At 45.7% G+C, this 26,594-nt stretch overlaps 1 protein-coding gene across 7 annotated transcripts in view; it reads right to left on the reverse strand.

Moving 5' to 3' along the window:
• Nucleotides 1-26,513, reverse strand: part of LOC125023973 (protein unc-79 homolog) — a 31,277-nt gene extending 4,764 nt beyond the window's left edge. The window contains exons 1-39 of one of the 7 annotated variants that reach the window (XM_047611578.1): nt 26,145-26,513; nt 24,513-24,633; nt 21,000-21,313; nt 20,068-20,238; nt 19,837-19,932; nt 19,700-19,755; nt 19,018-19,147; nt 18,832-18,896; nt 17,956-18,044; nt 17,541-17,581; nt 16,971-16,999; nt 15,665-15,894; nt 15,278-15,449; nt 14,913-15,143; nt 14,645-14,835; nt 14,156-14,279; nt 13,366-13,506; nt 12,760-12,975; nt 12,252-12,479; nt 11,820-11,961; nt 11,417-11,496; nt 11,187-11,335; nt 10,915-11,072; nt 9,619-9,800; nt 8,338-8,539; nt 8,069-8,242; nt 7,365-7,433; nt 6,677-6,966; nt 6,414-6,596; nt 6,160-6,322; nt 5,691-5,840; nt 4,282-5,553; nt 3,387-3,488; nt 2,793-2,909; nt 1,262-1,364; nt 1,032-1,172; nt 858-896; nt 625-737; nt 342-427 (exon numbers count right to left, since the gene is read on the reverse strand). In XM_047611578.1, the coding sequence (XP_047467534.1) occupies nt 342-427; nt 625-737; nt 858-896; nt 1,032-1,172; nt 1,262-1,364; nt 2,793-2,909; nt 3,387-3,488; nt 4,282-5,553; nt 5,691-5,840; nt 6,160-6,322; nt 6,414-6,596; nt 6,677-6,966; nt 7,365-7,433; nt 8,069-8,242; nt 8,338-8,539; nt 9,619-9,800; nt 10,915-11,072; nt 11,187-11,335; nt 11,417-11,496; nt 11,820-11,961; nt 12,252-12,479; nt 12,760-12,975; nt 13,366-13,506; nt 14,156-14,279; nt 14,645-14,835; nt 14,913-15,143; nt 15,278-15,449; nt 15,665-15,894; nt 16,971-16,999; nt 17,541-17,581; nt 17,956-18,044; nt 18,832-18,896; nt 19,018-19,147; nt 19,700-19,755; nt 19,837-19,932; nt 20,068-20,238; nt 21,000-21,313; nt 24,513-24,633; nt 26,145-26,166 (6,582 nt within the window). In that variant the 5' untranslated portion in view covers nt 26,167-26,513. Of the gene's footprint in view, nt 1-341; nt 428-624; nt 738-857; nt 897-1,031; nt 1,173-1,261; nt 1,365-2,792; nt 2,910-3,386; nt 3,489-4,281; nt 5,554-5,690; nt 5,841-6,159; nt 6,323-6,413; nt 6,597-6,676; nt 7,015-7,364; nt 7,434-8,068; nt 8,243-8,337; nt 8,540-9,618; nt 9,801-10,914; nt 11,073-11,186; nt 11,336-11,416; nt 11,497-11,819; nt 11,962-12,251; nt 12,480-12,759; nt 12,976-13,365; nt 13,507-14,155; nt 14,280-14,644; nt 14,836-14,912; nt 15,144-15,277; nt 15,450-15,664; nt 16,901-16,970; nt 17,000-17,540; nt 17,582-17,955; nt 18,045-18,831; nt 18,897-19,017; nt 19,148-19,699; nt 19,756-19,836; nt 19,933-20,067; nt 20,239-20,999; nt 21,314-24,512; nt 24,634-26,144 lie in introns of those variants that run through there. The other 6 variants (XM_047611577.1, XM_047611582.1, XM_047611579.1 and 3 more) reach the window with 6 other exon arrangements.
• Between the last annotated feature and the right edge of the window lie 81 nt (nt 26,514-26,594).

Raw genomic sequence — 26,594 nt, forward strand, 5'->3', positions numbered from 1 at the left:
AGCGAAGATATTTCCATTTAACTGATCATTCAGTCCTGATCAATCACAATGCTCATGGCGAGGGCACTGGATGTAGGACAGCCGAGTGGAGATGACCACTTGGGTGAGCTCATGCATGGGCGGCTTCATATATGTGTCATCTATTCAGCTAAATAACAGCGAAAGGGCCCAGTGGTGCAGAGTAAGGCAGGTTTCTTGCAATGCCCACATGATTTGTTGTTTCAGATGGGCTTATGCTGAACATGTAGCTGGACGAGCAAGAAGCTTTTGCTTTGACAAGAGCTCCTCCTGCTGGTGACGAGGCTCAACACAGTCACACGAAGGAAAAAAAAAAAACCCACCTCGAGCAGCATGTTGAGGGCAGCAACAGAGCTCAGTTCGTTGAAATCTATCAGCGACGATGCAAGCGTTCGCAGGAAACTTCCATCTGTTAATTAGAAAAGAAATTAGAATTTAATAGACAAACAAAGAACAAAGAAATAAAATATGAATTTACAATAGGTAACTCATAATAACAATGCTACAAGTCTCTGTGGAAATACTGCATGTCACATATATAAATATAAACATAGATACATATATGCAGAGAGATTTTTCAGTTATTCGTCAGCGGCATGATCAGACCTTTGACGTTGCTCTGGAAGAGTTGGGGCAAGATGCCATTAGGGGCCAGCTGGTGAAACATACAGCGCAGGAACTGCTTGGCCACACCTGCCACATTCCCTGGGATCATCATGCTGCACAACATCACAGGGAGAATGTGTGAGTCGTACGGGCGGCCACACTTCACATCTATTATTAAACTCGTCCGTAAGCACAGCGAATATCTGAACACGCTTCCCTTTAATGTCTCATACCTCTCAGCTTGTCCGGAAAAATTGCCACTAGATGCCAACCTGAAAGAAGCAGCGGATTAGTCTTTGGGAATGAATTATGCATGAGTTCTAAGAGTGAGTTACGAAACTTCGCTCAACGGGGGAAGTGCTGCGTGGACGGAGATTGCAGGTGCGGTGAGCGTGGAGCCTCCGTACCTGCCCACAGACTGCATGATGTCGAGGAGCATGGGAGCAGCCAAATCAGGGCTGAGGTGGATGAACATGGAGAGGACCACCACTGCGAGGCCCAGGGTCTCCTCGTCGTATTCCTCCAGCACAGCGGCACAGTCCCGACACCTGGGAACACGTATGGAAATACGCCGTGCGGATCAGGCATTGGAGAGGTTTATTTTTAGACATTTGTAACCACTGGCGACTTTACTCACCGATCAGACATGGTGGTGGGCTGCTCATCAATGAACTCCTCGGGCGCCGGGACAAACATGCTGACTGTACTTGGTGCTGAGAGAAGACTGGTCTTTGTTGGACCTGTCAATGAAGGCGATCGGTCATAAAAATCACCATCCAATACGGTTTTGTTGCTTAGACCTGAAACAAATCTGTTCATTTTAGTTATGAAATAATGATTCAGAGGAAGAGATGTTCAGACAAGAGAAACTAAATAATCAGATGGTAGATTATAAGATGAGTCCATGCATCCTTAAAGTTTGAAATTATAATAGTGGATATTTGAAATCATTATTGACTATGTTTCTATCTATTTAAATATCCTGTATTTTATTATTATTATTGTCTCATGCTTGTGTTTGATGTCAGGTAGTGAGCACTTTAATTCCTTTTCTTCTCTTCGTATTACGCAGCTTTTTTGCAAATATTAACATGTCTGAAAAGTTACATATGCAATGAAAATGGCGCATCAGATCTTTTTATTCTTTTATTGACCTATCTACATCATCATGTAATACATTTGCATAATGTCCACTAAGTGGCCAGTGTGGTCCCACACACACTCTAAGTGGTTGATCATTAACACCATACCAGATCAGCTGACCAGTCAGATGAAAGTGGGCTTTGAGGGGGGAGGGCCTTAAAGAGACAAGAGCTAAAATGTGTGAAAGGAAGCGGCAATCTTTAGTATCAAAAAAAAAAAAAAAAGTGATTTTTTAACATTAGAGCAGGTAAACCTATTGTAGACCCGAAAACTAAAATTATGGACCTGTCAATGAGGAATATTTGGACTCTTTGATGCAGAGGTCTTCAATGTTTTTCAGGCCAAGGACCCCCAAACTGATGGAGAGATTAAGTAGGTACCCCCTAACTACTATATGTGTTCTATATTAAACTTGGCCTAGTGCTATTTATAATAACACATTATTGCATCATTTTGCATTCAATATTAAGATATTTAAGTACTTTTATTTCAAACATGTGCAACAGTAAGGTGGCCATGCAACTGTCGTAAACATAAACATACCGATATATATCATGCACTGCTCATATTGCCATGGGGACTGAATAGGCTCTCGGCCAATTGCAGGGAACCTGACAGAGCGAGTGTGTAATATGCAGCCTCGTGATTGGCTCAGCAGCGATGGGGGCGGGGCCTATGGTCCATAGGAGGCTTTGATTGACAGGTCTTGGCTAGTGTGGCGCTTTGTGTAAAACAGTGCGCTGTTGAGACAGCTCCTGTATTGCTAAATGAATGAAGTGCCGACTGAAAGATGACGTTTTCTGCCTCCATTTAGCCCTTTATTAAAATATGCTGGATTCATGTTAATGTGTATTTAAAGAAATGTGAATTTGAGGGCGAAAAAAAAACCTGTCTTATTAAGAGTTGCCAAAAGAACCCACCACCCAAAACTAAACAGCAAGTAGCAATGTGCACTTATTTTTCTGTTTTGTAAAAGTATAGTTCATTAAATGCAAACACTTTCACAATTCTATGAAGGGACCGACCTGTCTCCCAGGTGCAGATGTTGTGGGGCGCGCTGGACTGATGCTCCAGCTGTCTCTTCATGAGCTGACTCATGGTTAGAGCTCCCAGAGATCCTCGTTTCACCTGACGGTACTGAGCTAGAGGTCGGACACACAAAGCAACACCGCAGTTTAACAGTCGGTTCAGTCGTTTCAGCTTTACCAACAGTAGACGCGTGTATGGTCACATGGGAGTGAAGAAGACACATGAAAAGAGATGATCAGTGTCATTTGTATTATATCAAAAGGACAGACTTCAAACATTTTATTCCTGTAAGGAACTGAATATTTTTAACAGTAGTTTAGGCTCAAGCTTACTATAAATAAATTCATAAAACCTTGATGTTATTTCGTATTCTTAGAAAGTAATTTCCAGGATAAGATGATACTATGTGACGTTAATTTCCAGCTCCGACATACAGTTCAAAAAGTTGCATTTACAAAAAGAGAAATATGAAAACTACAGGCAATATATTAAACCTCGAACTAATACACCAGTCTAGATCAAATCAAGGTCTTCCTTTCGACAACCACAAGCTCGTAGAGAGATTTTGTAGTGAAGTGTTTGGATCCTACTTGATACTGAAGAGCGATGGCTTGTTTCAGGCATAGCAGCTTCAAGAGTTGGGGCTGAGGCAGATTCTCGAGGCTTTTCCAAGGTAGACATAACTTTGTGATCTGCAAGGCAATACGGATGAATGATGGGACTGGCATCAAAAATAGATGCCCCTCCTGTGCCAATAGTTATTCCCATGTAATCCGCAAAAAAAAAAAAAAAAAAAACGTACTGCACAGATTTCGTTGCGGGGAGTTTAGTTCTTTGTTAAATAACCTCACTCTCGATGATCCAGATCATAAAATCTTGTATAAAAGAGACAGTAAAATAATACAGTTCTGCCTTGCCCATCTGCCCTTAAAGGAGTTTAAAATATTAACCTTTTCATCTCTGACACACCAATCGCTGAAATGTTTGTTTCACAATGAGAAAAGTGAACACATACATAGAAAACACAGAAAACATAGGACAATACGAGGCCTGAGTGGTTAGTGGGGTTAAGACCTGACACGGTTGTGTATGATCAGTGGTGCCCGCTGATAATGATGTGGTAATGTTGCTCCGATGGTAAAATAACTTCATTCATACATTAAATAGACGGTATATTCCATACACAAAGATGCAATAGATCGTCTTTCACGTAAAAAAAAAGTTAGTTTTTGCTCAAAATATATGAACATTAGGTGCAGAGACACAAAATAAAACGGAAAACTGCTTCAAAATCTGTTTTTGTTTGAACTGAATGCAGCATCGCTCTAGGAGAATTGATGCTGGCACAGCACAATGATTTGTGACTGCTTATCAGGTGGTTTTTGTGACCTAAATACACATAATCAGTAGTAAATGGGCTATGGTTTCTTAGTTTAGTTAACATTAACTTCCAGTGCAGGGTGTTGACGTGTCCTCCTTCCTTACCGGTCTCTGCGGTCTGCTCACCGCCCAGCTTGTCGAACGTGTTGAATGAGATGTCCAGGTATTCCCTCTGAATGGCGCTGACCGCTATCTTCCTCTGCTTGCGCTGCCTGGGCACGATCTGTATTTTAAACTCGGTCTCGTCGTCTGCGTTGTCAGGCTTGGGGTCGCTGTCCACATCATCGGCCATGTCGTCGTCGTCTTCGTCGTCTCCGTACTCTTCCTCGTCGTTGCTGATGCTCTTGCTTTTCTCCGGTGAGGACAGAGGCTCTGCTCGGTCTTCTGGGATGTCCAGGAAGATTGTCCTGCCGGAGGGACTCGTGCCGGGTCCCGTCCTCACGTCCTCGGCGGTTGCGAACGTGTCGTCCAGCGAGGTGTCGGGGACGTGCGGGGTCTTCCTCAGCAGGTCTCTCTTCTGCTTCAGGGTCATGGGGCTCTCATGGCAGATGTTCTCCTGTCGGTCAGGAAGATCTAGAGAGATGCTGTGAGTCACGCGCTCGGGCCTCTTCTCCGTAAGTGCTTTCTCGGAGCTCACCAATCCCACCAGGTGGTCCGGGGTCTTCTTGTCACTGGAACAGTCCTCCACGCTCACCTGGACAACAGGAGACAGTCGCAAAGTGTTGCTGCTTGCAGGGGAGGCAGAGACCTTTGGGCTGCTGTTCAGCTTGGAGCCTATGATGGTGTTAAGATCGAACTCCTCATCGCTCTCCACAATCCTCAGAGGAGGTAACGTTTCGAAAACCAAAGAGTCGCTGTCGGACATGGAAAGCAGCGAGTGCTTTTCAGGAATTGAGGTGCAGTCGGATGAAAGGTCAATGAGGTCCTGATCTTCTTTCCCCTGTACTGATCCCAACAAAGAGCTCTGATCCAGTTTGTCCTCAAAGGTCTCCATGCAGCTGAGGCGAACCTCTGGGATGACAGGTTTGGAGATGTCGGACTGGCCACCTCGAGAACCGCGTCGGTCCACTGGGTTCATCCCCTCCACTCGGACTGAAGAGTCATCAGAGGATCCTTTACCGTGGTGTCTGCTGTGAGATGTTCCCGAGGACGGAGGCAGCACCACGGGGAGAGGCTGCATGTCGCAGCGATCGATGCAGGACTTGCGCCGATGTTCGTCCAGGCTAAAGAGGATGGAGTCCGTGTTGGAAATGTCCAGAGACTTTTGCTTGTGCATGGCCTGTAGCCGCTTCTTCCTGGTGCTCTCCTCCCTCACACAGTGCAGGATGCTGTCCTGAAGAGCGCTGGCTTCGCGGTACTCCGACAGCTCAATTTCACCTGACAGAAGAAAGAGGGAAAAACTTTATTGCGTTGAAAGCAGCGAGCATCCTGCAATCACACAAATATTCAGCTGGAGACGATCCCATCAATGTGCTGTAATACTACACTTGACAGTGAAAGCCTCTGCTTCTTACTCTTCTTGGCATTCAGCTCCACCGGCTGGTACTTCACAGACTTGCTCCCGCCGATCCTCTTCAGGCGGGCAAAGAAGGTCTGTGACTCCTTGTTAGCAGCACCAGTTGGCGTGTCATGGACGTCTGATTCATCAAATACACTGTCCTCTTCTAATGGGAGGGGAAAGTATGGAAAATCAGCAATGCATTCATGCTACATACAGGCCAGACTAAAGTCTAGAGTCACGCCCATCTTATTAATATTATCTGTGAGACATATTAATGAGACAGCGATTCGCTCTCTTCCGAATGCTCTCCTAATTTTATGCATAAATTATAGCTCCTCTCATTTACTGCAATTTATTCTCTTCTCACCCCAATGTGCATTCAATCAACAAGATTTTTTCATTTGTCACACCCTCTAGATGAAACTGTAACCAACACGGAAGTTTGAAGTAAACATAAATAACTTCTGGTGTTTTGTCTCCACCTTTTTCCTTCTCGCTGTAGCGGCTCATGTTGGAGTTGTCGCTGTAGAGTGGACCTGCTGTAGCGTGGGGGCGACAGCTGTGATACTGAGCATTCAGCGTGTTGATGGTGATGTGGATCAGATGTAGGACGACTTTACTTCCGTCCATGTCTCTGTAAGGGTACTACGGAGCATAAAAACACAAACGCTTAGCGGATGCTGATACAAAGAAGGCCGAGTGAGCCACCCAGTAAGATCCAGTAACACAGAAGTACCTTATAGAGGATGACTAGCAGAGCTTTGAGCCACATCTGTCGGATATGTGGCTTCAGAGCCCACAGGGAGCAGCGGGGCGGCTGCTGAAAATAGTGTCTCAATTGGGGACATGTGCAGTACTTCAAGACCTGGACCACCAGGGGGAGCAGCTGCTTCCCCAAACCAATATTGTAATCCATCACCTGGAGATAAGAAAACAACTACATGTGGACATACCCTACCATTTACACCCAAAATATGAAAACAGATGTGTGTCAATTACCTGAGCAATGCCAGCGATGAAGGCATTGAAGCAGGTGGAGGTGCGCATCTTCTGAGGCGCGATCATGAAGCAGCCCTCCTGCTGGTCATATCCCAGCAACACGTACAGGTGACGCTTCACCGTGTTGAAAGCCTTGGCGCTGCCAATGTCAGCCTCAGCGCTGCTCTGGTCCTTGGCCATGAATTTCATGAGCACCATGATTAGCTGGTGGACCGTCTGGTGATCGATGCCAGAGTCCTCAGGGAGCAGGTCCCTGATGACGGTGTCGTCCTCGGGAGAAGGGGTCTGGCCTGCAAGAGGGGCTGAAGCGTCAGGGTTAAAGTGCGGGAGGAAACGTGCTGCAGACAGGGGAGAAGATTGGGGGGAGAAGAGGGGAGGGAGAGGGTGCAGAAGCGAGAGGGTTGACAACACAAAGGTGGAGCGGTGTCAACACATCATGTCCACTTCTCTGTCAAGAGGCGTGGAGACATCATAATGCAGAACAATGCGCTCGTGGAATATGGAGTAAAAACACAAAAACACAAAAATGACCTCCTAGCTGTGTTCAGCCTGAAGGGAGGATAATAAGTAACTGGTACCATAGAGCGAACATTGTTTTTTCATTTTTTAAATTTCTTATTGTTGGTTTTACTCAAAGTCAAACTCTATTTATTGATTATGAATGTTTCAGATCTGGTTTGTTATTTACCTGGCAGGACTTTCTCTATCATATCTCCCAGTGTCGGGGCAGAGTGCTCTTGCCTCGTAAGCCTTAGAGCTAAAAACCACATATGAAGAACACATTTTAGGAGAGTGTACAGGGGGAGGCGGCAGTGGGCACATGTCTGAGCTTCGTGATCGTCCAACGCATGTGCACACAAACACGCAATAGACAAACAATTCACAGAAAGACCCACAACAAGACTTCAAAAATAGTGCAACATCCGAGTGTTGACGAGATTTAGGGCATTTGGACGGGCTTCAAATGTCCAAAACCCCACCACATTTGAAGCCAACACAAGAAACATGTCCCAGAAACTCAGACCGCCTCCTGTGCAGAGCCAAAGACAAGATGAAAGACAACACAGGGAGTTTCGGCTTCTTTAAACACAGTAGTAGTTAGACATTAGAGCGGCAAACAACGCTAGGATAAAAGCTAATGAGGAGAAAGACGTTAGGAAAATGGAAACAGACTTTGGTCAAATAGTATTGCTTTTTTCACACAAGGAACTATAAGTGGACAAAAAAAAAACTGAAACTTATTTTTTTCTGTTATTGTATATCACACATATCAAGCACCTAAACAAATCTAAAAAAAAAAAAGTCTTAGCAAACAGTATTTGACCGCAGACTGAATGAAAGTTCCAGGTTGACAGACGGAAAGTGATATATTGGATAATCACTGCTACTCACGGAGTCGGTTGCTCAGTGACTCGGGGAGTGAAAACGTTCGTTTAGACTCTCCCTTCACACTGTCACGGAGGGAGCGCACGCTCTTCTGACGATTCCTGGCAAAGCGGGCCCGTCGTATCTTCCACATCGCTGCATCGCTGAGGTTGGCCACGTTGGTCCGCACAGCTGTTATGGCTGTGAAAAGGAAAAAACGATCGCACAGTCAGGCTGCAATGCTTCTCTTGTCGGCGGCATGAAAATCTGAATGTGGACAAAGCGGCTGTACGCACTGGTGGGGAAAGGAAACTCCTTGTTGCAGTCCAGGTGCAGCTGAGCCTCCAGGGATAACGTTTCAAAGCGGTTGACAAAAAACTCCCAGCTCAGAGCGGGGATGTCTTTCTTTAGGAAGTGCAGAAGCAGGAGTTTGCTGAGAATGATGGGACGATCCCTCACCACAGTGTCGAATTGGAAATCAAGACACAGGCACAGGCCCTGAGTAACGCACACACATAAATATACAACAGGATGTGAATTTCTGCAGTATTTCTCCAATTCATGAAAGAGGCACAGACAGAAGCTCCTATTTTAAAAAGCATGAAATGAATCTAAATATATGTATGTTCTCTACTCGGGCAATTTCCAAAGCTGACTTTTTGGCGCCAGAAGGCCCACAACATTGACAGGAACAAATAACATTGACCATCTTGTGACAATTCAGTGCTCTGCTGGGAAACTTTTGGGCCTGTAATTCATGTGGATGGTACTTAAACATGTACCACCCACCTAGACCAGACCAGGCATCTCCACCCCATAGCAGTGACACGCAATCTACCTGCCAGTCACTCCCTCATCATCAGTCAACTCAGTCCTGTTCCCCAGTTGTAACCAGCCCTGCATTTAAGCTCCAGCTTCTCATTCACTCTTTGTCTCCCATGCAAGACTCTAAAGCATTTTTCTATGGACTGATCACATGTTGCCAACCTTGCCTGTTTTGGACCTGCCTGCCTCTCTCTGCCTTGGTTACACCTGGTTCTGGACCTCCTGCCTGCCTGACGATGCTTCCCATCTGCCCCCCATTGGTGATATTGACTCTCTGGGCTCTGTTACTTCAAAATTTTGCCCTCTGCTCACCTTAAGCACCTCAGACTGTTGCAAGTCCTCGGCTCAACCCCACTCCTGCTAAAGACTCAAAGTTTATCAGTCATTCATGCTGTTTTGTACTGCATTTGGGATCTATATACTCCACGTGTTTCATCTATGGGATGCACTTGAACAAGCCTGATCCACATAGACCCCTCCCCTCATAGGACCCAAAGCCCCCCCTCACTCACAACATTCTGTTTCCAGACACCACAGGACACCCTGAGAAGGCCCATGCCCATTCTCTGATGAGACAAGAGTGTTTTAGAAGCACAAGGGAGACAGGCAGATGGTCATAATGTTATGTCTGATCAGTGTAAGTTTAATTGATTAAGCTCTTTCAGACCACGAGTGGAGTTTCTGCACCCAAATTTCTTATATACAACCGATTAAATGTTCCTCTGGGCTGTATGATTGTGTGTCCAGGTCACCTGCAGTGCCGGCCGCTTGATGGTGTCCAGCAGCAGTCTGGCCCTGGTGGCCACAGCTGGGTTCACGTCCTCCACCGAGGCCAGGAAGCAGCAGAAGGCGTGGGCCAAGGCGTACTTCAGCAAGTGGTTCTTTGTCACTGCGCCGATGTCCAAGAAGCGACACAGCACCGCCACCTTCTCGACTGGGAGGATCATAAAGGGTCAGACTTAATCATTGGCAACACAGTGCAAACAAGAGCGACCTGAGCTGCCAGATGTCCTGGTATAATTATCCTGATTTAATAAAGGGAACCAGCTACAAGGTAATGGCTTGAAATAATGTAAGTTCATGTGTTGGCTACAATCTATGTCAGTACATTTGTCTTTGCATTGACAATACGTACTTAACGTTCAACAACAAGGAACAGAACATCCAGAAAAGTATTATTAAACTGATTCTTGTGATGAAACAGTTGTGTTTATGCATTAACTGACCCACACACACACATTACCACTGTGGTGCCCCTCATCCTCTCTGCCAGTGGCATGATATAAATGGTCTCTAAAGAGGAAATCCATTCAGTAATTGGTGGCTTTATTTATCATGACACAGATTAAAGATCTAAAAATAGATGCTTAATTCTGAAATCCATAAACTGCCACCCACTCAGGGCAGATGAGCAGTGTCTAGTGTTGGCCACTAGGTGGCAGAGAGTGTGTAGTCAGAGCTAGATTGGCTGTTTACTTTTAAGGCTAAATTACATATTTTTGCCTGATTTAAGGGCACATTGAGTAACACAGTGCGTGTTATGTGTAGAGTTGAAGCTATCAGGTATAATGAGAATCTATGCCCTCATGGACATAACACAGAAGGGTTCATTTATAACATTTAAGGATTCCTGAGGGGGTTTTAGTAAAATGGGATCATAAAAAATTCAAGAAAATATTGAACGTGTGTCTGCTGCTTCGCTGCTTTACTGTTCTCCTACATCTGTGCATTGAGTCAGAGGGTCTGTCCTCTGTCTCAAGGTCACACTGCTCCTCTCTGCCAATCACAATGCCGGGTGAACCGTATTAATCCCACAATTCCTCTTTACCGACTGTTTGAGCCACACGGTAACCATGGCAACACAAGGGGGAAAATGCGGGCAAGCAGTGGCTCGGGAAGCACATAAGTAGAACGCTTCCTATAGCGGTTCGTTCATTCACTAACGCCGCCTCATCGATACTGTTAATTATAAAATGAAAAAAGGTAAAAAAATAAATAAAATTAGCGTAATGTGTTGCTATCGGACGCACATCATTTTACTCACTCACCGGCTTCAAATCGTATTTTCCAGTCTTTGCTGTTGAAGTTCGTGTTGATGAGGTTCCAGAAGATGTCTGCGCCCTGAGACAGAGAGAGGGCGTGGAGGAGCTGTGGCACAGCCAGGGAAGCCAGCTGGCAGAACTCCGACTTCAGCATCGACCACAGGCTGAAACACCAGAACAGACGCAAATAGTCGTCAAGGAATTTGTCATGAAATATTTCAATGACTGTGTTTCTTTCTCCTTTGTCTTTTTTTATGAGGGAGGGGGAGTGCGCACACCTGGGGATGAGCATTTTCTCCTGGATGTAAGTCAGGAACTGGGGGTGATCCTTACGGGCGAGGTACAAACACTCTCCATGGAGGCACAGGATCCTCAGACAGTTCAGCATGTTGAACAAGATGTCGGGCTCCTCAAACTTGGACATTTCCTAGCAACGCAGAAAATGAAAATAAATCTTTCAGGGGTATTTGGGCCTCAGCTTTAATGTACAGCTATTCAGAACAAGTACCTGCAGAATGGTGTATATAAGCTTCAAAGACACGGGGAGCTGCTGGTAGGAGAACTTCTTATCAGAGTTGTTCTTCATGGCTGGAAGGAACAAAAACATAAGAAACAATCCTCACAACGGCAACAACAGCTACCTACCAGCACAACAATATCTCGCTCGTTAAAAAACAACAACTTTCCATTTCAAAGAAGTTCATGTAGCCGACTATTTCTAGGATAAATACACCTCTAGGTGTCCTGGCAGCACAGACAAGATACTGCACAGTTGTGAGAATAGTATTTCCAAAATAATGAATAAATCCAACAAGTATATATCCCAACAAGTCCATCTTTAGCTTTCCAGGAGGGAAAATTGTGAGTAAAAATTTTACGTAAACATCAACAAGTGCAGAACGGATACGCACATGCATCATCAGGGGAGTGGTTGCTGGGGTTGTCTGTGTTTGTGCCACTTGGGTTGTCTCCTTCCTCGCTTCCATTCTCCGTCCCCAGCGAGAAATCTGACAGAGGTGAGATCAGCGTTTCCTCCAAACTGTCTGTGGGCTCCTGCAGAAGAAGGTGAACACAGTCAAAATGTTGCCATCCCGAGCAGGATTCTTCAATGTTTTTCAGACTAAGGACGCCCAAACTGCTGGAGAAATTAAGTAGGGAAACCTGTTGAAGACCTATGTTTAAGAAACAGGCATGTTTTATGTTTTGAGTTAACTTAACCTGACACACAGCTGTGTTTTTGCAGTGTAGTGGGACCAGACGGCATTCATTTCAAAGCCGTACCTGCTTCGTGCACGGGGTTCATTTATGTACAGTGCATTTAAAGTGCCTTCTGCGTGTCTCACCACCAGGCGTATCTCCTCCCGGGGGGTCAGCCTCTCCAGGAGCTCACAGCCCAGCTGGTAGCACAGGATGCTGGATTGGCACAGGCTGCACTCTAGGGCCTTCTCATCCTTCTGGCAGGTGTGTGAACCCCCCCACGGGGCCTGGAAGACGTTGTTGACGATGCCCACGATATCCTTCCCCAGGCTGCTGTCTAGACCGAGCATCACACCGTCGTCCTGGAGCTCCATCTGGGACGGGCAGGGGAGATGACCATAAAAATAGAGGAACACAAAGTAGAGCACGGCGCACAAATCTCAAGATCCCACCTGTGGGAACGGATTGTATTGCGCTGCTTCGCTGTGTATCACTCGCCGAAGATTTACCGGCTTAATGCTGTGGCACATATTCTAAGGATGCTGGCACAATATGACGGTGTTCGTATTGAAACGTTTTATTTCTGCCACCACTGCAAGAACAGTCTAAAAATATAGGATGGGGATGAGAAAAGAATAGAATAAACGTCGTCACCTGCTTCAAGATGAGGTCAAACATGAGGATGAAACAGCCAAGGTTCATGTCATCGTCGTCACAGTCAAGGTCCAGAGCGCAGTGGCCGGCGGCGTGACCCAGGTTTTTAAAAGGGCTGCAGCGCAGGGGGCTGCGGAACGGGCTCCGAAACGGGCTCGGGAACGGGCTGAGCGTGTTGTGGTGGCCACGGCGCCCGGGATCTGACACCACACTCACCTACGAGAAAAGAAGAGTGCCGTTGTGTAAACTAAAAATAAACAAAAGCAACTTGTGTCTCCCGCCGTCTTTTAACGCCCAGCTCTTCCCACCCAGATAAAAATGACACGGGTGAAGTTAGGGAGGCTATTAATTTCAGCGATAAAGCCACATCACGGTCATGTTCGATCAGGGCCTTTATAGGAGAGCTATATTTAGCTGTACGGTAGGCTGTTTCCATGGCAACATACAGTAAATCCCAATGAATAGCTGAAACTAGAAACCAGGAAGAGGGGAAATGTATGCAAGCTCACCCTAAACAGGCATCCAACAGAACACAGAGGACAACAAATATAATGATATTGATACTGATATAGTCTTTAAGGGGGGGGCTATCTTTTGACTCCTTACCCTGCGAGCCCCAGTGTTGCCACTCAGATCGGAAGCACGCGCCTTTCTCTGATTGGCCAGTTCCTTCAAAGAATTCACTCCATCGGAGAACATCCCAATCAGCAGCTGAAGAGGCACCACAATGTCCAGCTCTGACAGCACCTACAACCCAGCAACACACACAAAAAATGTAAAGTTCACAATCAAACCTAAATTGACCAGAGTAAAACTCCTGTGTACTGTACATTTCCATACCCTGGTTCCTAGTTTTCTAAATTTGAAGGTGCCACAAACTCAATTTCACTGAAATTATCTCATTTACCACGGTTGTATTAGCTGCCTGTATGACCAGTAATATACTGTACCTAGATGGCGTGAGATCAGCAAGGACATTGAAATAGATATGACATACGTATTTTTTGATTTGGCTGATGCCTATATGCCCGATATAAGACACAACACACAGAGAAAGATGTCTCACCAGGCACCAGCATTTGAATGTGACCTATTTACTGCAGCTAGATGAATGCAATCTTTTGATCACAGTTGTGACGGAAAACTTGAAATTGATCCATGTATACAGGGCAGCAAGCTGTGAGTGCGCATGAGATGAAAAGCAAAAACCTTCGTGTTTCATTCTGTGACCCAGATCCATATTCAGCAATCCCCTGCCCAGGCTCTCACGCTCTGTGACAACCTGTTCAATTCACACGCACTGTGGACAGAACCGCAGGACGAGTTCTGGACACGGGGGCAGTGTGTGTGTGTGTGTGTGTGTGCTCATGTGTTTGTTGTGTGCGCCTGTGCTTACATGCAGCCACAGCAGAGCCTGCTCCTGTACGGACGCTGGGTAGCCAGAGAATCTGCAGCTGATGAAGCCAAACATTTCCTCCATGGAGAAAGGCAGGGGGCACAGCTCGATATCAAACATCTTGCTGTGGGGAGACGACAGCAGAGAGAGAGAGAGAGAGAAAAAAAGATCCTGATAATGTATTTGAGCGGAGATTCATCCATTACAGTGTTAGCCATTAATGATGCTTGTTCATTTTTAATGTTATTTCATGGTTTTGCAGTTTAACTATCCTCAAGGTGGCCCTGCTCAATTTCTCCTTCAGTCGATGGCGTCATTAACGCATGTATGTCCCAGGAGGACGTTGGAAGACACAAGAGCAATAGAAACGCGATAATGATAGTGTAAACAGCGGCTTTTAAAATGCTCTTGTGACTGATAGCAGCTCTATACCTGTCCTGCCCTGTTTATTCTGTTAGTTTTTTTCCCGTTGAAAGGAGATGGATGTACCTGAGCACTTCCCGAAACTCTTTGAGCTGGTGGTCAGGCACCTCGGTACGGATGGCCTCCAGCCACTCCGGCATGAAACACTCCCACAGCGGTTGACTGATGACGTTGTAAGGTATCAGACACAGGATCCTGTTCAGGCCCTCCTTCAGCTGCGTCACAGTGCTACAGGACTTATCCCAGTAACCTCCCACCTGGGGTAAAGAAAAAAAAAATGTGCATCAGATGCTAATTTACCCTCAAAAAACACCATCTAGGGTTTTGATCTCACCCTTGCAAATTCTACAGGCTTGGGCAGCAGACACATGACCATGACATCAAAGCGCACTTCGCACACTGTTTTGAGCCACTTTGTGACAAACTGGGGCTTCAGCTTCTCCACCAGGCTCCCGACTTCATCGTCCATCATGTACGCGGTGGAGTGAAACCACTGGAAGACCATGCTGACCAGCCGGGCCAGGCTCTCTGTGGGCGTGTTCTCGTTGGGGGTGCACAGGCTCACCTGCGGATGTGAGCAGGGTGAATTCAGAGCGGCGATAATTGCCTGTACACACGCTTATCTCTCCCTCCCAACCCCCCCCCCCACCCGCCTCCCTGTTATTGACAGACGCGGCGACGCTGCTCGCGATTACACACCAGGAACCAGATGCCGAACTGACTGAGAAGGCGCTGGTCGTGCTGGTCGTCCTCCTTGTTATCAAACTCGATGTTGTCCAGGGAGTGGTGGGAGGCGGACAGGCCCATCTGACGACGCCTGTTCAGCTCAAACTCACGCTGCTCTGCGTGAATTTCCGCCTCCTTGAGAAGGCTGGGAGAGGACGAGAGGGAGGAAGGAGGATATACAGAGACACAGGGAGAGATAAAATACAGATATAGTGAAGGGGTAAAAGCAGCAGAGAAATAGGGATGCTCAGAAAATGACACCACACGAAGATTTAATCACAGAGTGACGTTGTGTTGTGCGCATATTCATGACTGTATATTAAAAAGCAGGCGTATGTGGTGTGGATGCTGTGATTATACCTTATAACAGCCTCCACAGTGCACACTAGCTCCTCCGCTCCGCACTCGCGGGTGTTGATGGGAGGGGGCGAGGTCTGGTACAGATGGGTCTCCGCCGCAGCCCCCACCTCGCTGCTGTGGTGGTTGACATGGCAACGCTTGCAGTAGCGGACAGGCCGGTTGCCATGGCGCCCACAGCAGCCGGCCGAGAAGCAGGTGACCACGGCCCTCCTAACATGAGAGCTACAGTTCTGCAGCACGGAGCCAAGATGCAAGGGAAAGAAGGTGGAAGAGGAGGAGTGGGAGGTTTGCTTCTATTCTGGGCAGCGGGCAACAAAATAATCAGCCGGTGATGCCTGATGACAAGCCTCTAAAAATAAAATCTACGAACTGCTCTCGCAATAAATATAATGTCGTTTGAGACGTCTGCCTATTGCTTAGAAAGAAAATAAGAAAGACAGAAAGCCTTCCTGCGTCCCCACGGTGTCTCAGGTTTCTAAAAATAAAAAGCATGGCACTAGAGAAGCATCCTAATCTGATCAGCCTCTAATCTTGTGCCATTAGAGGGCTGCATTGCTACCTATCAAATTAACATTTCTGGCCTCTGATGGTGAGTTCTCTCACTTTCCCGTTTGCCTTTCAACTGTAACAAAAAACCCTGTTCTGATCTGTTGTTTTCGCACCGTGCTCTATTCTTGGATCCCATAGTTTATTTATAAGTAGCTATTCTCAGATGAAACGTAATGTCTTGTTTGATGAAGACAGAGGTAAAAATTCAGTTAGGCTGTTTAAAGAGATCTGTGTGATGAATGGGACGAGGTCTGAGCAGACAGGGGCAGAGCAGGGCCATAAACTGCCTCGGCAGCCAGGACGAAGGCCCGGCCGCTTCTGGGCGGTCACTGGCGGGAATACCTGAGATCATCACGGAGTCAGTTTTCCCTGCGTCTCCCTGGAAACCAGCAGGGAGCACTTGCGCCTTTGGCAGTGCATTCGGCAACGGCAAACAAACATCACGCTCCAGCGGCTTCATTAGAAACCGTTTGGCCTTTTCTGAGCAGCTTCAGTGAGTGGAGAAAACAATCCTCATTCATAAATTCCGATATGATCGTAGCTAAAATGTTTTTTGTTACAAAAAACAAAAGCAAGCTCACTATGTTTCTGTTTTTGGTGATAAAACCTTTCAAAATGTCTGTACTGTTGGATTTGTGAGGGCACCTTTAAGGCAGAATTGCATTATTTCAAAAAAAGAAGTGAATAAGCGATGCAAACCGGTGATTCTGTAAATGGGACTACTATTAATCTAATTAATATCTGATGCTGATCTTACCTTCTTTTGGCAAATGGCAGATATCTCTGCTGCAAAGTAAAATTAGAAGCAATGAAAAACAATCAGCAGAGAAGAGGTGCAACTTTTCAGAAGTATAGTGAGTATACGTTTCAATGGAAAATAATAAAAGGGAACTTTATACACAGTGTGTCAGGGGTTTTCAGGCCAGGGACGCCCAAACTGATGGAGAGATTAAGTAGAGACCCCCTACCTACTATATGTGTTCTATATTAAACTCAGCCTAGTGCTATTTAAACATACCAGACAGAACTGACATTAAAAATATATATACATGTATATATAAAAATCTCTAATCAACCAAAGATTTTGCGACTCAACCCATTGTTGAATAGATTTCAGCGTAACAGCAACAACTAAACCTTCATTATACTGTATGTAGCACAGGAATAAATACCTACACAAGCCTCTGTAGCAAATTACTGAACAAAAATACTTTTCTGTATATTGTCTTCCGTACTTAATGCAATGTAAAGATTCCTTTATTGTGCCTGGCTCCTTGTTTGCAGGGAGGACTCTCCCTAGGAAACCTTTTTGGCCATGAGTGCTCACCTTGCGGCAGGAGGACATCCACGAGCCATTCAGCGTGATCTCTGCAAAGAGGTCAAAGAAACATTTAAACAATGCATGACCCATGGCCAAATAGCCCCTCAGAGCCTCCGTGCAATTTCAACTCCCTGCCAGAGCCGAAAACATCTTCCCTCGCCATCAAAGAAAAATATCACACCGAGGCGGAACACAATTATGGTATTCTACATGCTAGAGAAAACAGGAACAAGCAATGATGATCTCATTATTGGAGCGAGGGAATTACGTAACCATGGCGATGAATTTCCCCTGGGTTAAAGAGAGGGAATAATGAGGCAGGCAGTAGGTGATGTATGTTTGGAATGGCATCTCGGTGAAGGGAGAGGGGGAGGAGGATTGAGGGATGGAGGAAAAAAAAAAAGGTGAAACAGATGCATACCCTGCTATCCTCTGGCTGCACTCCTCGCATATATAAAGAGGAGGGGGCTTGTCTCCCAGGGCAACAGAGAGAGTGGGATCTATGCACATCTGCAAAAATGAGACAGAGAGTGTGAGAACACGGATGCGGCGTCTCAAAAGTGAACACATCAACATTTTAAGGTTTTATTTTCACACAAACAAGAGCTAACAAGTAGACTTTACTACACTGTCTCTTCTGAAGCTAGCATTTTCCACGTGTCCCTCTATCCATCTGTTTGGGGGTATTTTGGTCTTACCCAGACATCACGTGACACCTTTACCTGTCTCCCCACGCCTCTTTGTGGATGGCTGACTGCATATGCTCGACTCCCTCCTTTTGCCACCTGTGCCTGGCCCTGCGCTAAACACCACTGCTCGTGGCCTCGATGTTCAGATGGTGCGTTGTAATTTACTGTGCTCACTCGATGCCACCCTATCCTCAAGGGCTCCGCTGGGTCACCGCTTCCAATTAAGGCCCCTCCCCCCCTACGCCCCCTCCCTGCTCCCGGTAATTGAAATCCAGCCTCTGTCCGTGCCCCTGTTCCTACTCTATTTGTCAGTTTTCAGCACAGTTGAGTAAAGGCAGGCGGAGCTGATAAAGCAGTGCAGCAGCCACAGCGTAAAGCATAGCAAAGGGCGCTGATATTATTACCCCAGTCATGCGCTGATTTATTTACAGGAGGGCTCAGAAAATCAAGGAAAACATATGGTTGAACTTGGCGAGGAAATCTGGCTCCACGCATTCTTGACGAACTTCTCAAGGGACGGCACTGATCTGCTGCAGATCTATCATTTTGTGGTAACACAACGATGGGATGTTGGTTTATTGAATGTATTTATTTAAGACTGTAATCACCTTGACAGCTGGTTTATTGATGGCGTTGTGACACTCGATATGTTGACAGTGGATGGGATTCCACGCTGAAAACCAGGAAGCGAAGCGAGCGGGGGAAGAGAAAGGGAGAGGGATGATTGGCAAGTTAAACCTTTGGTCGGTTTTAAGACAGACGGAGCAATGCATGTGGCAGTAAGAGAATTAGACCTGTGTACTGCAGTCCTCTGTATTCACTGATGGCTCCTGGAGGCTTCAGGTTGGGCCAGTAATGAAACAGCATCTGCACAGCTGGAGGTTTTACTTGAGATGGGCCGTAGGATATGACATAAAGCAGGTCCTGCACACAACACAAACCTCAAATGTAGATGAATTGCTATAATATAGAATAATAATAATATAAGACACTTCTCTTATAATCGTTGTTTTGTGATATTTTTAGATTTAGGTAAAAAACACTTTCTAGACATTTTTGCTGTGAGGTACTAATTAAAATGTATATATATCATGTCCTTGTGTGTGTTGTAAATAAAATGCTAAGTCTGGTTAGCTCAGCAAAGTAAAAGGATTTAAAGCAGTGGAAACAGTTTGTCTGTTATGCAAAAACGAGAAAGTGTAGTTTTCCGGTAATTGCGTGTTGGAATTAATGTCCGCTATACTTTAAATTAGTCAGGGGTGCTGGTGCTGCTGTCCCTATCTGCTTGCTGAGCTAAGCTTAAGGCCGATTGGCTTACTAGAAGCAAAGGCAAGAGGTTTTAGACCCAAAATCTATATTTCACAGTTGTCCAAACAAAGATAATCTGAAATGAAACTTTTTAACTGTGCTTCACAGAGAGGACCTTAGGGACCTCAGGGACCTTATCTCTACATAGTGTCTGTAAAGGGTAAATACCTTCCAGACTTCCTGTTTGTGCTTCATAAGACACTCCAGTAATTGACAGTGATAAACTAGAGAGAAGCAGAGATCAGGTTAAGGACAGAGTTATATTTGAATGCGTGCTCTGAATGCGCGCCAACGTGAAGGTTTACCTGGGTTCGAGGTGTACTGCATTGCAATCATGAGCATGGACGACGCAGACAAGTTGACATAGGCCGGGACTCCCCCCTCCCTCCGAGTGGAGCCCACTATACACAAGCAAAGAGGAGAAACAACTGTAAGCACTGCTTGAAGCGTCAGGCACTATTCACTGTGGAAGCAGCTGCAAGTCACAGAGGTTTTACTCTCGTTACTTACTATTCGAAGTGTCTCATGATACTCACATATAGCCATGGGGAGGAAAGAGGTGCTCAGGTACTCAATGATGTCTTTGTGAAGGAAAGGGGGAAATGTGGCTAAAGTGGAGATCATAGTATAGGGCAAAGTGCTGAGAATATCATCACTGAGAAAGGGCAGGAGGCAAGTTGTTGTGTAAAATATGGACTGTCCCAGATCTGAGGAGAAAGGGGAAAGGCAAAAAAAAAAAAAAAAGACAAAAAGAGATACACAGACACTCATTCAATCAACTGCACATACAGTATTCACATACTGTATGCAGCAACAGATATCAAGGTTACATAAAATTTCAGTCATTTAACAGTATAACAGCGGGAAAAAAAATAAAACATCTGGAATATGAGCTTATGCTGAGGGGGTAGTGAGCTTTCTTTAAAAGCCACTTAGGTAACGTTTCCCCACAGGAAAAGTAGAGCAATCTAGTCAAGGGGATGAGTAGGTTCATGCTTTGGAGCTTTTTTTAACAATGGTCAAATATTCATGAAAAATAAGAGCAGTGGGTGTGATGCAGACTTGGGCTTGTGAAAAACAGTGGGAATTTAAGTCATCGATGTACTTCTTGATCTATTTCAAATAAAATAAAAAACAAACGGTACATTTGCCACTGTGTCCTTTAGCTTATATATCTGCACATGATCACATGGTAAGTAAAACATTTCTCGCACTTTGCATAACAAACATGCATTCAGGTATGATACACAGAAGAGGAGGCCTATGTCTGGTGTATCCAATGGCTTATGAACGATTAAGTTGACGGGATCCAGCGTGCTCCCCATCACCCCATGCATCCCTCAAGATCCTCAGCGGGACTTCTCTCCTCCCGTTACAAAAAAGGCCAAAAAAGCAGCAGTGGCTTCATGCAGGCCAGACGGCTCGGGGATGATGATGACAAACAGTGGTGCACTGGGCCTTGACTCACCATGCTGACCGTGCTGCAGCAGGGGCACCAGGTCAAGCAGGGTCACGAGGGTCACATAGAGGCCCTGATAGTCCAGAGAGGGGTACTCTGAGAGCTGAGCGTCCCGACTCTGCTGCCCCTGCCCCCCGCGGTCTGACGGGGCATCGCGCAGAACGCTGTAAAGGAGGGAGCGAGTAACTGTAGGGTTGATGGAACTGACTTGTGGTCTTAGAGATGGGGTGAGTGGGAATGGCACAGGAAAAAGACACATGGTCATGGGCACGGCCAAATTGGAAGCTTCCTGGTTCTCCTTCCTGCCTGTGCGGGACAGAATGCTGCTCCGGGGCGGGAGGGGAGGGGAGGGAGGGTAGGAGAGGGGAACAAGGGAAAAAAAGAGACAACAAAGACACAAAAAAACAGCACATTACATTGAAATGGCACTACAGAGACAGCGTAAATAGAAAAAAACAAACCCAGATAAACCCCACATAGGATGCAGTGTCTCACTATTTGACTGTATCATATCACTGAAGGCACGGGCAAATTTTTCCCTGCTTTGCGTCTGCTCAGAGTGACTTGAGTTCAATTCATCTCGTTTCGTCTAGCTTTGCACTTGGAAAACAAAAACAAAAACATGAGCACAAACTGCAATGATCACTGCATCTCATGCGTATCTGGTGACAAGGAGCAAAAATATAAAAAATGGCATGTTTTCAGTGGCAACCCCATACTTCTCCAAAAAGGGACAGCGCAAACGGCTGTCCCTCGATGGCTGCCATCTTCCAATCAGCAAGGTCCGTGGCTACCATGTGAGGAAGGCCAATGAGCCGTGGCACACATTTTTAAAATGGAAATTTCCTTGCCTTTCGTGGGGCTGTCAAGGATGGGAGTGACACCAAATTGGTTCGGGGAAAATACAGAGGTGACACTTTTGAAACATGCTTCAGCCAGTAATAAACATGTGTGTGAGGTTAGATCAAGTGCTCCTAGGTCACAGCACATGTTTATTGCACCAGAGAAATAATGTCCGTATGCATACATTATGATACTGTACCAGTATCATCAGGAGAAATAATGAGATCCAACAGGCATATGGATTCAGGTTTCTAAAATAAATGTCAACAACTAATCTACGGTCGAGGAGAAACTATAATGACAAAGGAATAGGTTGTATCAGGGGGGAGATGACTGGTAGCATCATGTTCGTGAGCTAATGCAGGATGGACAATTGTGTTTGCTGTCCCCTGGGGAAGGTGGTGGACATATTCAATTTTTGGGAGAGGGAAAAAACAAAGGAAAAAACTAGTTGGGTTGAGTGTGGAGCGTCTAGGGTGGAGGAGGGAGGAGGGGGGGGCCAGAGAGCATTGCTCTTTTCACTGCACATTATTAAAGAGCTAAGCTGTTCTATCAGGCAAATGATTGGGATTTATCATGAGAGCCCAGATTATAAATGCTGATGTATTACTTTTTTTCTTTTTTTTTAAAGGTCACTCAAAAACTTACAGCATTTGGAGCATCGTGGCAAGTGAGAAAGGGGATTATTTTTTTTAAAAAAGAAACATAATATTAGATGCATAATGTTGAGTTTATACGTCACTGTACCATTACACGACAGATCCCCTCAAAGTTATACTCTGCAAGATTTTAGTCAGCGTCGATTCACCTAGAAAGCCCCGCCATTCTACATCGTCAACTCGGACGGGACTGGCACGCAACGACAGACCGTATCTCAGAGTATGACTTTTTCACCGCCCATCTCTCATATAGAAAAACATCATTGATTTGAACAATGAACAAAGACATAAACAGACACACTCACGCGTTTAACAAATACACGTAAAGACGCACACTTGTGTGCACACATACATACGTACCTACGAACGACACAGAAAAACCACGAACGTGTACGACACATAAAACACATGTAGAAATGCACTGGTACGGACACATGACATACATTTACTGTCAAGCCCTGCGCTGTCTTTACAGAGTAATAATGTGTGTGTCAGTAATACAAAGACATGTTCACAGGTGTGCGAGGTAAGAACAGAGCTGCCCTAAGCTGTTCTGGATGATCGCTGCTGTCTAGAGTTATTCCTGTGATACGGTTTGGCAACGAAGACAGCGAGGCTCACTGGAGCAGAGAGCTCTGTGAGACGAAGCTGTGCCTCGTAACAGCTGGGAAACAGACAAATGTAAACTTGCTTTGGTTTATGTCCTGCACCTTCCTCACCTGTGCTCAACCTGAAACTCAATGAATCCAACCACCTCCTTTTGGCCTTCAGCTTATCTTTTCAAGGACATGACACATGCCTGCCCCTCTTTTCGAGGGGCACTACCCCCACATTCCCTCTCGCTCTATTTGCTTTCATTTTCATTCTTATCCTTCTTTTTTTTTTTTTTTTTTTGCTTCCTCCCCGGCTTCAGACGGCACAGGTGTATGGATAATCCCAGAGTCCCAGCTGCTGCTCTAATGGTGGGCAGAGTGATTTGCTCTGCATATCTGGGGCTAAGAGGCTGTGCTCTGGGAAAAAAAATCGGGGAACAGTTAGCAGTGGCATCATGCTGAGTGATTCTTTTCTCACTCTGATGATACTGCTCCTCAGAGACTGAATCGTCACTTGAGCTAACGCAGAATCCCACAGTTTGCAGCCACTGTCGCGCTCAATCTGTGCCGTGACAGGCCATGTTCAAAACCAGCACAGAGACTGCTGCTGTTGCTGTTGCTGCTGGACATCCCTTCAGCAAAGCATGGAGCATTCAGTGTACTCTGTGAGCTCCACTCAGCGGAGGAATAATCCTTATGGGGCTGAGGAATAAAGTGTGGAATTGAGGCCAGATGCCAATTTCAAATAGCCTGCACCCTAAGCTCATTACAGTGATAAAAGTGTGGCACACAAGTTCAGCCTCTAGTAACCCCACCCTTTTGGTAAATTAGCTAATAAGAAAGGATGGTGCTGCTATTTTCAGTAAAACCGGAGGGCAGGGAGGCTAAATCAACCAGAAATGTCCAATCACTGCAATGTGATTTTGATATGGAGAGAGGCCGGAGAAAATAAAATGTCCAAAATGGCTGCCTACTTGACCTGTGCTGGAGGAGGAAATAACATGCTGTTCTGTCCTCAGGCTTTCACAGCACCCAAGAGAGCAGTCTGACCCTGCAACTGCGCTAGCTGGAGGAGCTGCCCTCCGCCAGGCCCCTCTGGGAAGGAGACAACAGGCCGCCCAAGGGAAGCGTTCATCCAGCAACTGACCACTGAATCAATAAACACGACTGAGCCGTCTATCTCCACCGCTGCTCCTTAAAGAACAACAACCATAACACCAAAGGAGATCATCTTCTTTCTCTATCTTTCAAAGCAGAACAGTTCACTTCCCTAACTTCCTTTTGACATTTAATAGTGTTGCTGTCTTGCCTCTCAGAGAGTGTGTCAGAACAGCCTGCTGAAATCAGTCTGATCATGAAGGAAGCTACATGTCAAACACTCTACGGTCTTGTTACTTCACCTGACAGCTCCAGAGTAGGGTACTTACCTGAGCAGGGTCTGGGAAAAGTATTTCAGTGTGTTTGCAATGTCTGTCCCGGAGGGCACGGGGTAAATATTGTGTTGCACACGGTTGTGATACTCTTGCAAGTATCGTATCTTAGAGGCAACTGGACAAAATAAAGAGCAGAGTGACAAGGAAATCAACACTCATGAGATAAATAATGAAATAAAAGCAAAGTCAGTGTTTGGTCTGATTGAAACATATAACTGGGGGCTTGAATTTGGCTGAAATCCATGTGAGATGTTCGGCAGCACATACAACACGGATGTTCCAATTATCAAGTTAAACAAAGAGTCTGTGTTCCCATGGCTCTGTGGCCTTCGCCAGGTGACCTTTCTGGTGTAGCAGTGAGGTCACAGGAAGCCCTAGAGGAGGCAGTAACCTATTGCTTATAGAAACACGCTTGTGTACAAAAGGTTGCCAGTTCAAGTCCCAAGACAAGCTGGGAAAATGTGCTCAGAGTGAACATGAGAGAGACATGTATTCATCCTTTAAGGAATGACACTGAGGGACATTTCAGCAACGCGCCCAGCTGGCTGCTCCCCGCTGAACCGCGCTCCCCGAAGCTTTAGATACGATTGTGTTGTTCATTATTTTTGTGAGTCCGAATAAGTTGGAGTGGCTGATTGCTGACCCACTTTCTGTGACTTTGGGCAGCGGTGTTTAGCTTCCTGTCTGACCTGTAAATGACTAAGCCCGAAAAATAAAAATAACAGATGCAGGCTTTGAGCATGTGTGGTCAAAGTCTGTGCTGCAAAACAGAGTCTAGCACGCATGCTACATGGATAAAAGTAAACACTTTTAGTAAAAACATTTAATAGTGTTTGACCATTTTTGAACATTACCCTTATACATTGGTATATCCTGCTTATGCAGATGATAGATGTCTTTATATTGATCATCGTCTGTGTATGTTAGCCTGATTACCTTCTTAGTAAACAACAGGAGCAACTCCCAACTTTTACCCAATTGAGATGGGAGCTTCAGACATTAAGGCTAACCCCTATGTATTTAGATTACTTAAAGCCACAAATAGTGTTTTTAAACGTGTGTTGATATCAAAAACAAGGAGGATCTAATGATAATAGCTTTTTTTCCCCCACCTGTTCAAATGCAGTCGTGGGGAAGGGAGGAGGAATCAACAACAGACTCTCCAATGCTGTGTGATCAAAATCACATGATTGATCAGCCTAATGCCACCATACTGTTCAATACACAAGCCGTCAGGTCGACCTTGAGACCAGCGTTACACCTCGCTCCTCGCACAGCACCTCACACAGCCACGTCAATCACGAGAAATTTACAAAATAAATAAATAAATAAATAGCATGTACGATGCGGGCACGAAATGTATGTTCCCTCAACATGCAGATGGCTAAATACACTGGCTCTCTGTGTGCAACTGAGACCTCCAGCCATCCTCTGCAGTGAGAGGACGTGTTGCAACCTGCCTTGGCAACCGCGGTTTCATCACCAAGGACAGCTCCCCTTATTCGTTTTCTTTGGTTGAAACAAACAAACAAACAACAACAAAAAAAGGATCTCCAGTGCCTAAACCCTCACGACCACAACAGGAAAACACACACACACTCACAACGCACACACCGGCGTACTTACACTGCTCTGCCTTCGTAGACATTTCGCAGACACTTGGGGAAACATAAAACCCAGACTGTCAATTGTTTTAGTGGTTTCTTTTCCCCCTCCCCGGCGTTGTGTTTCCCTCAGTCGTGAAAAAGTGAATGTGCCCCCTCGCAGCCCAGGCTCGGCTTGATTGTACCACTCTGCGCGATGGATTTACACACTGTGGCTTTTTTCTCTTTGCGCTGCGGTCGTTTTTAGTGATCTGTAAACGGACATAAAACGAGGTCCTATTTTTGCGAGTCCGTTTCTAATTTCAGGATTTTCGTTTTCTCTTTCGGGGCGGGCGCGGTTGTCGATATAGATCTGAGACAGCGCACCTTTCCAAATGGACTGATCCGCCTTTTGACAAATTGTCATTCAAGAATTCAACAACCCTATCAGCGCTCCTTGAGCTGATTATAGGAGGGAGGTACTGGAGACCAC

The sequence above is a fragment of the Mugil cephalus genome, chromosome 17, assembly GCF_022458985.1.
Source record: "Mugil cephalus isolate CIBA_MC_2020 chromosome 17, CIBA_Mcephalus_1.1, whole genome shotgun sequence".
Classification (NCBI taxonomy): Eukaryota; Metazoa; Chordata; class Actinopteri; order Mugiliformes; family Mugilidae; genus Mugil; species Mugil cephalus.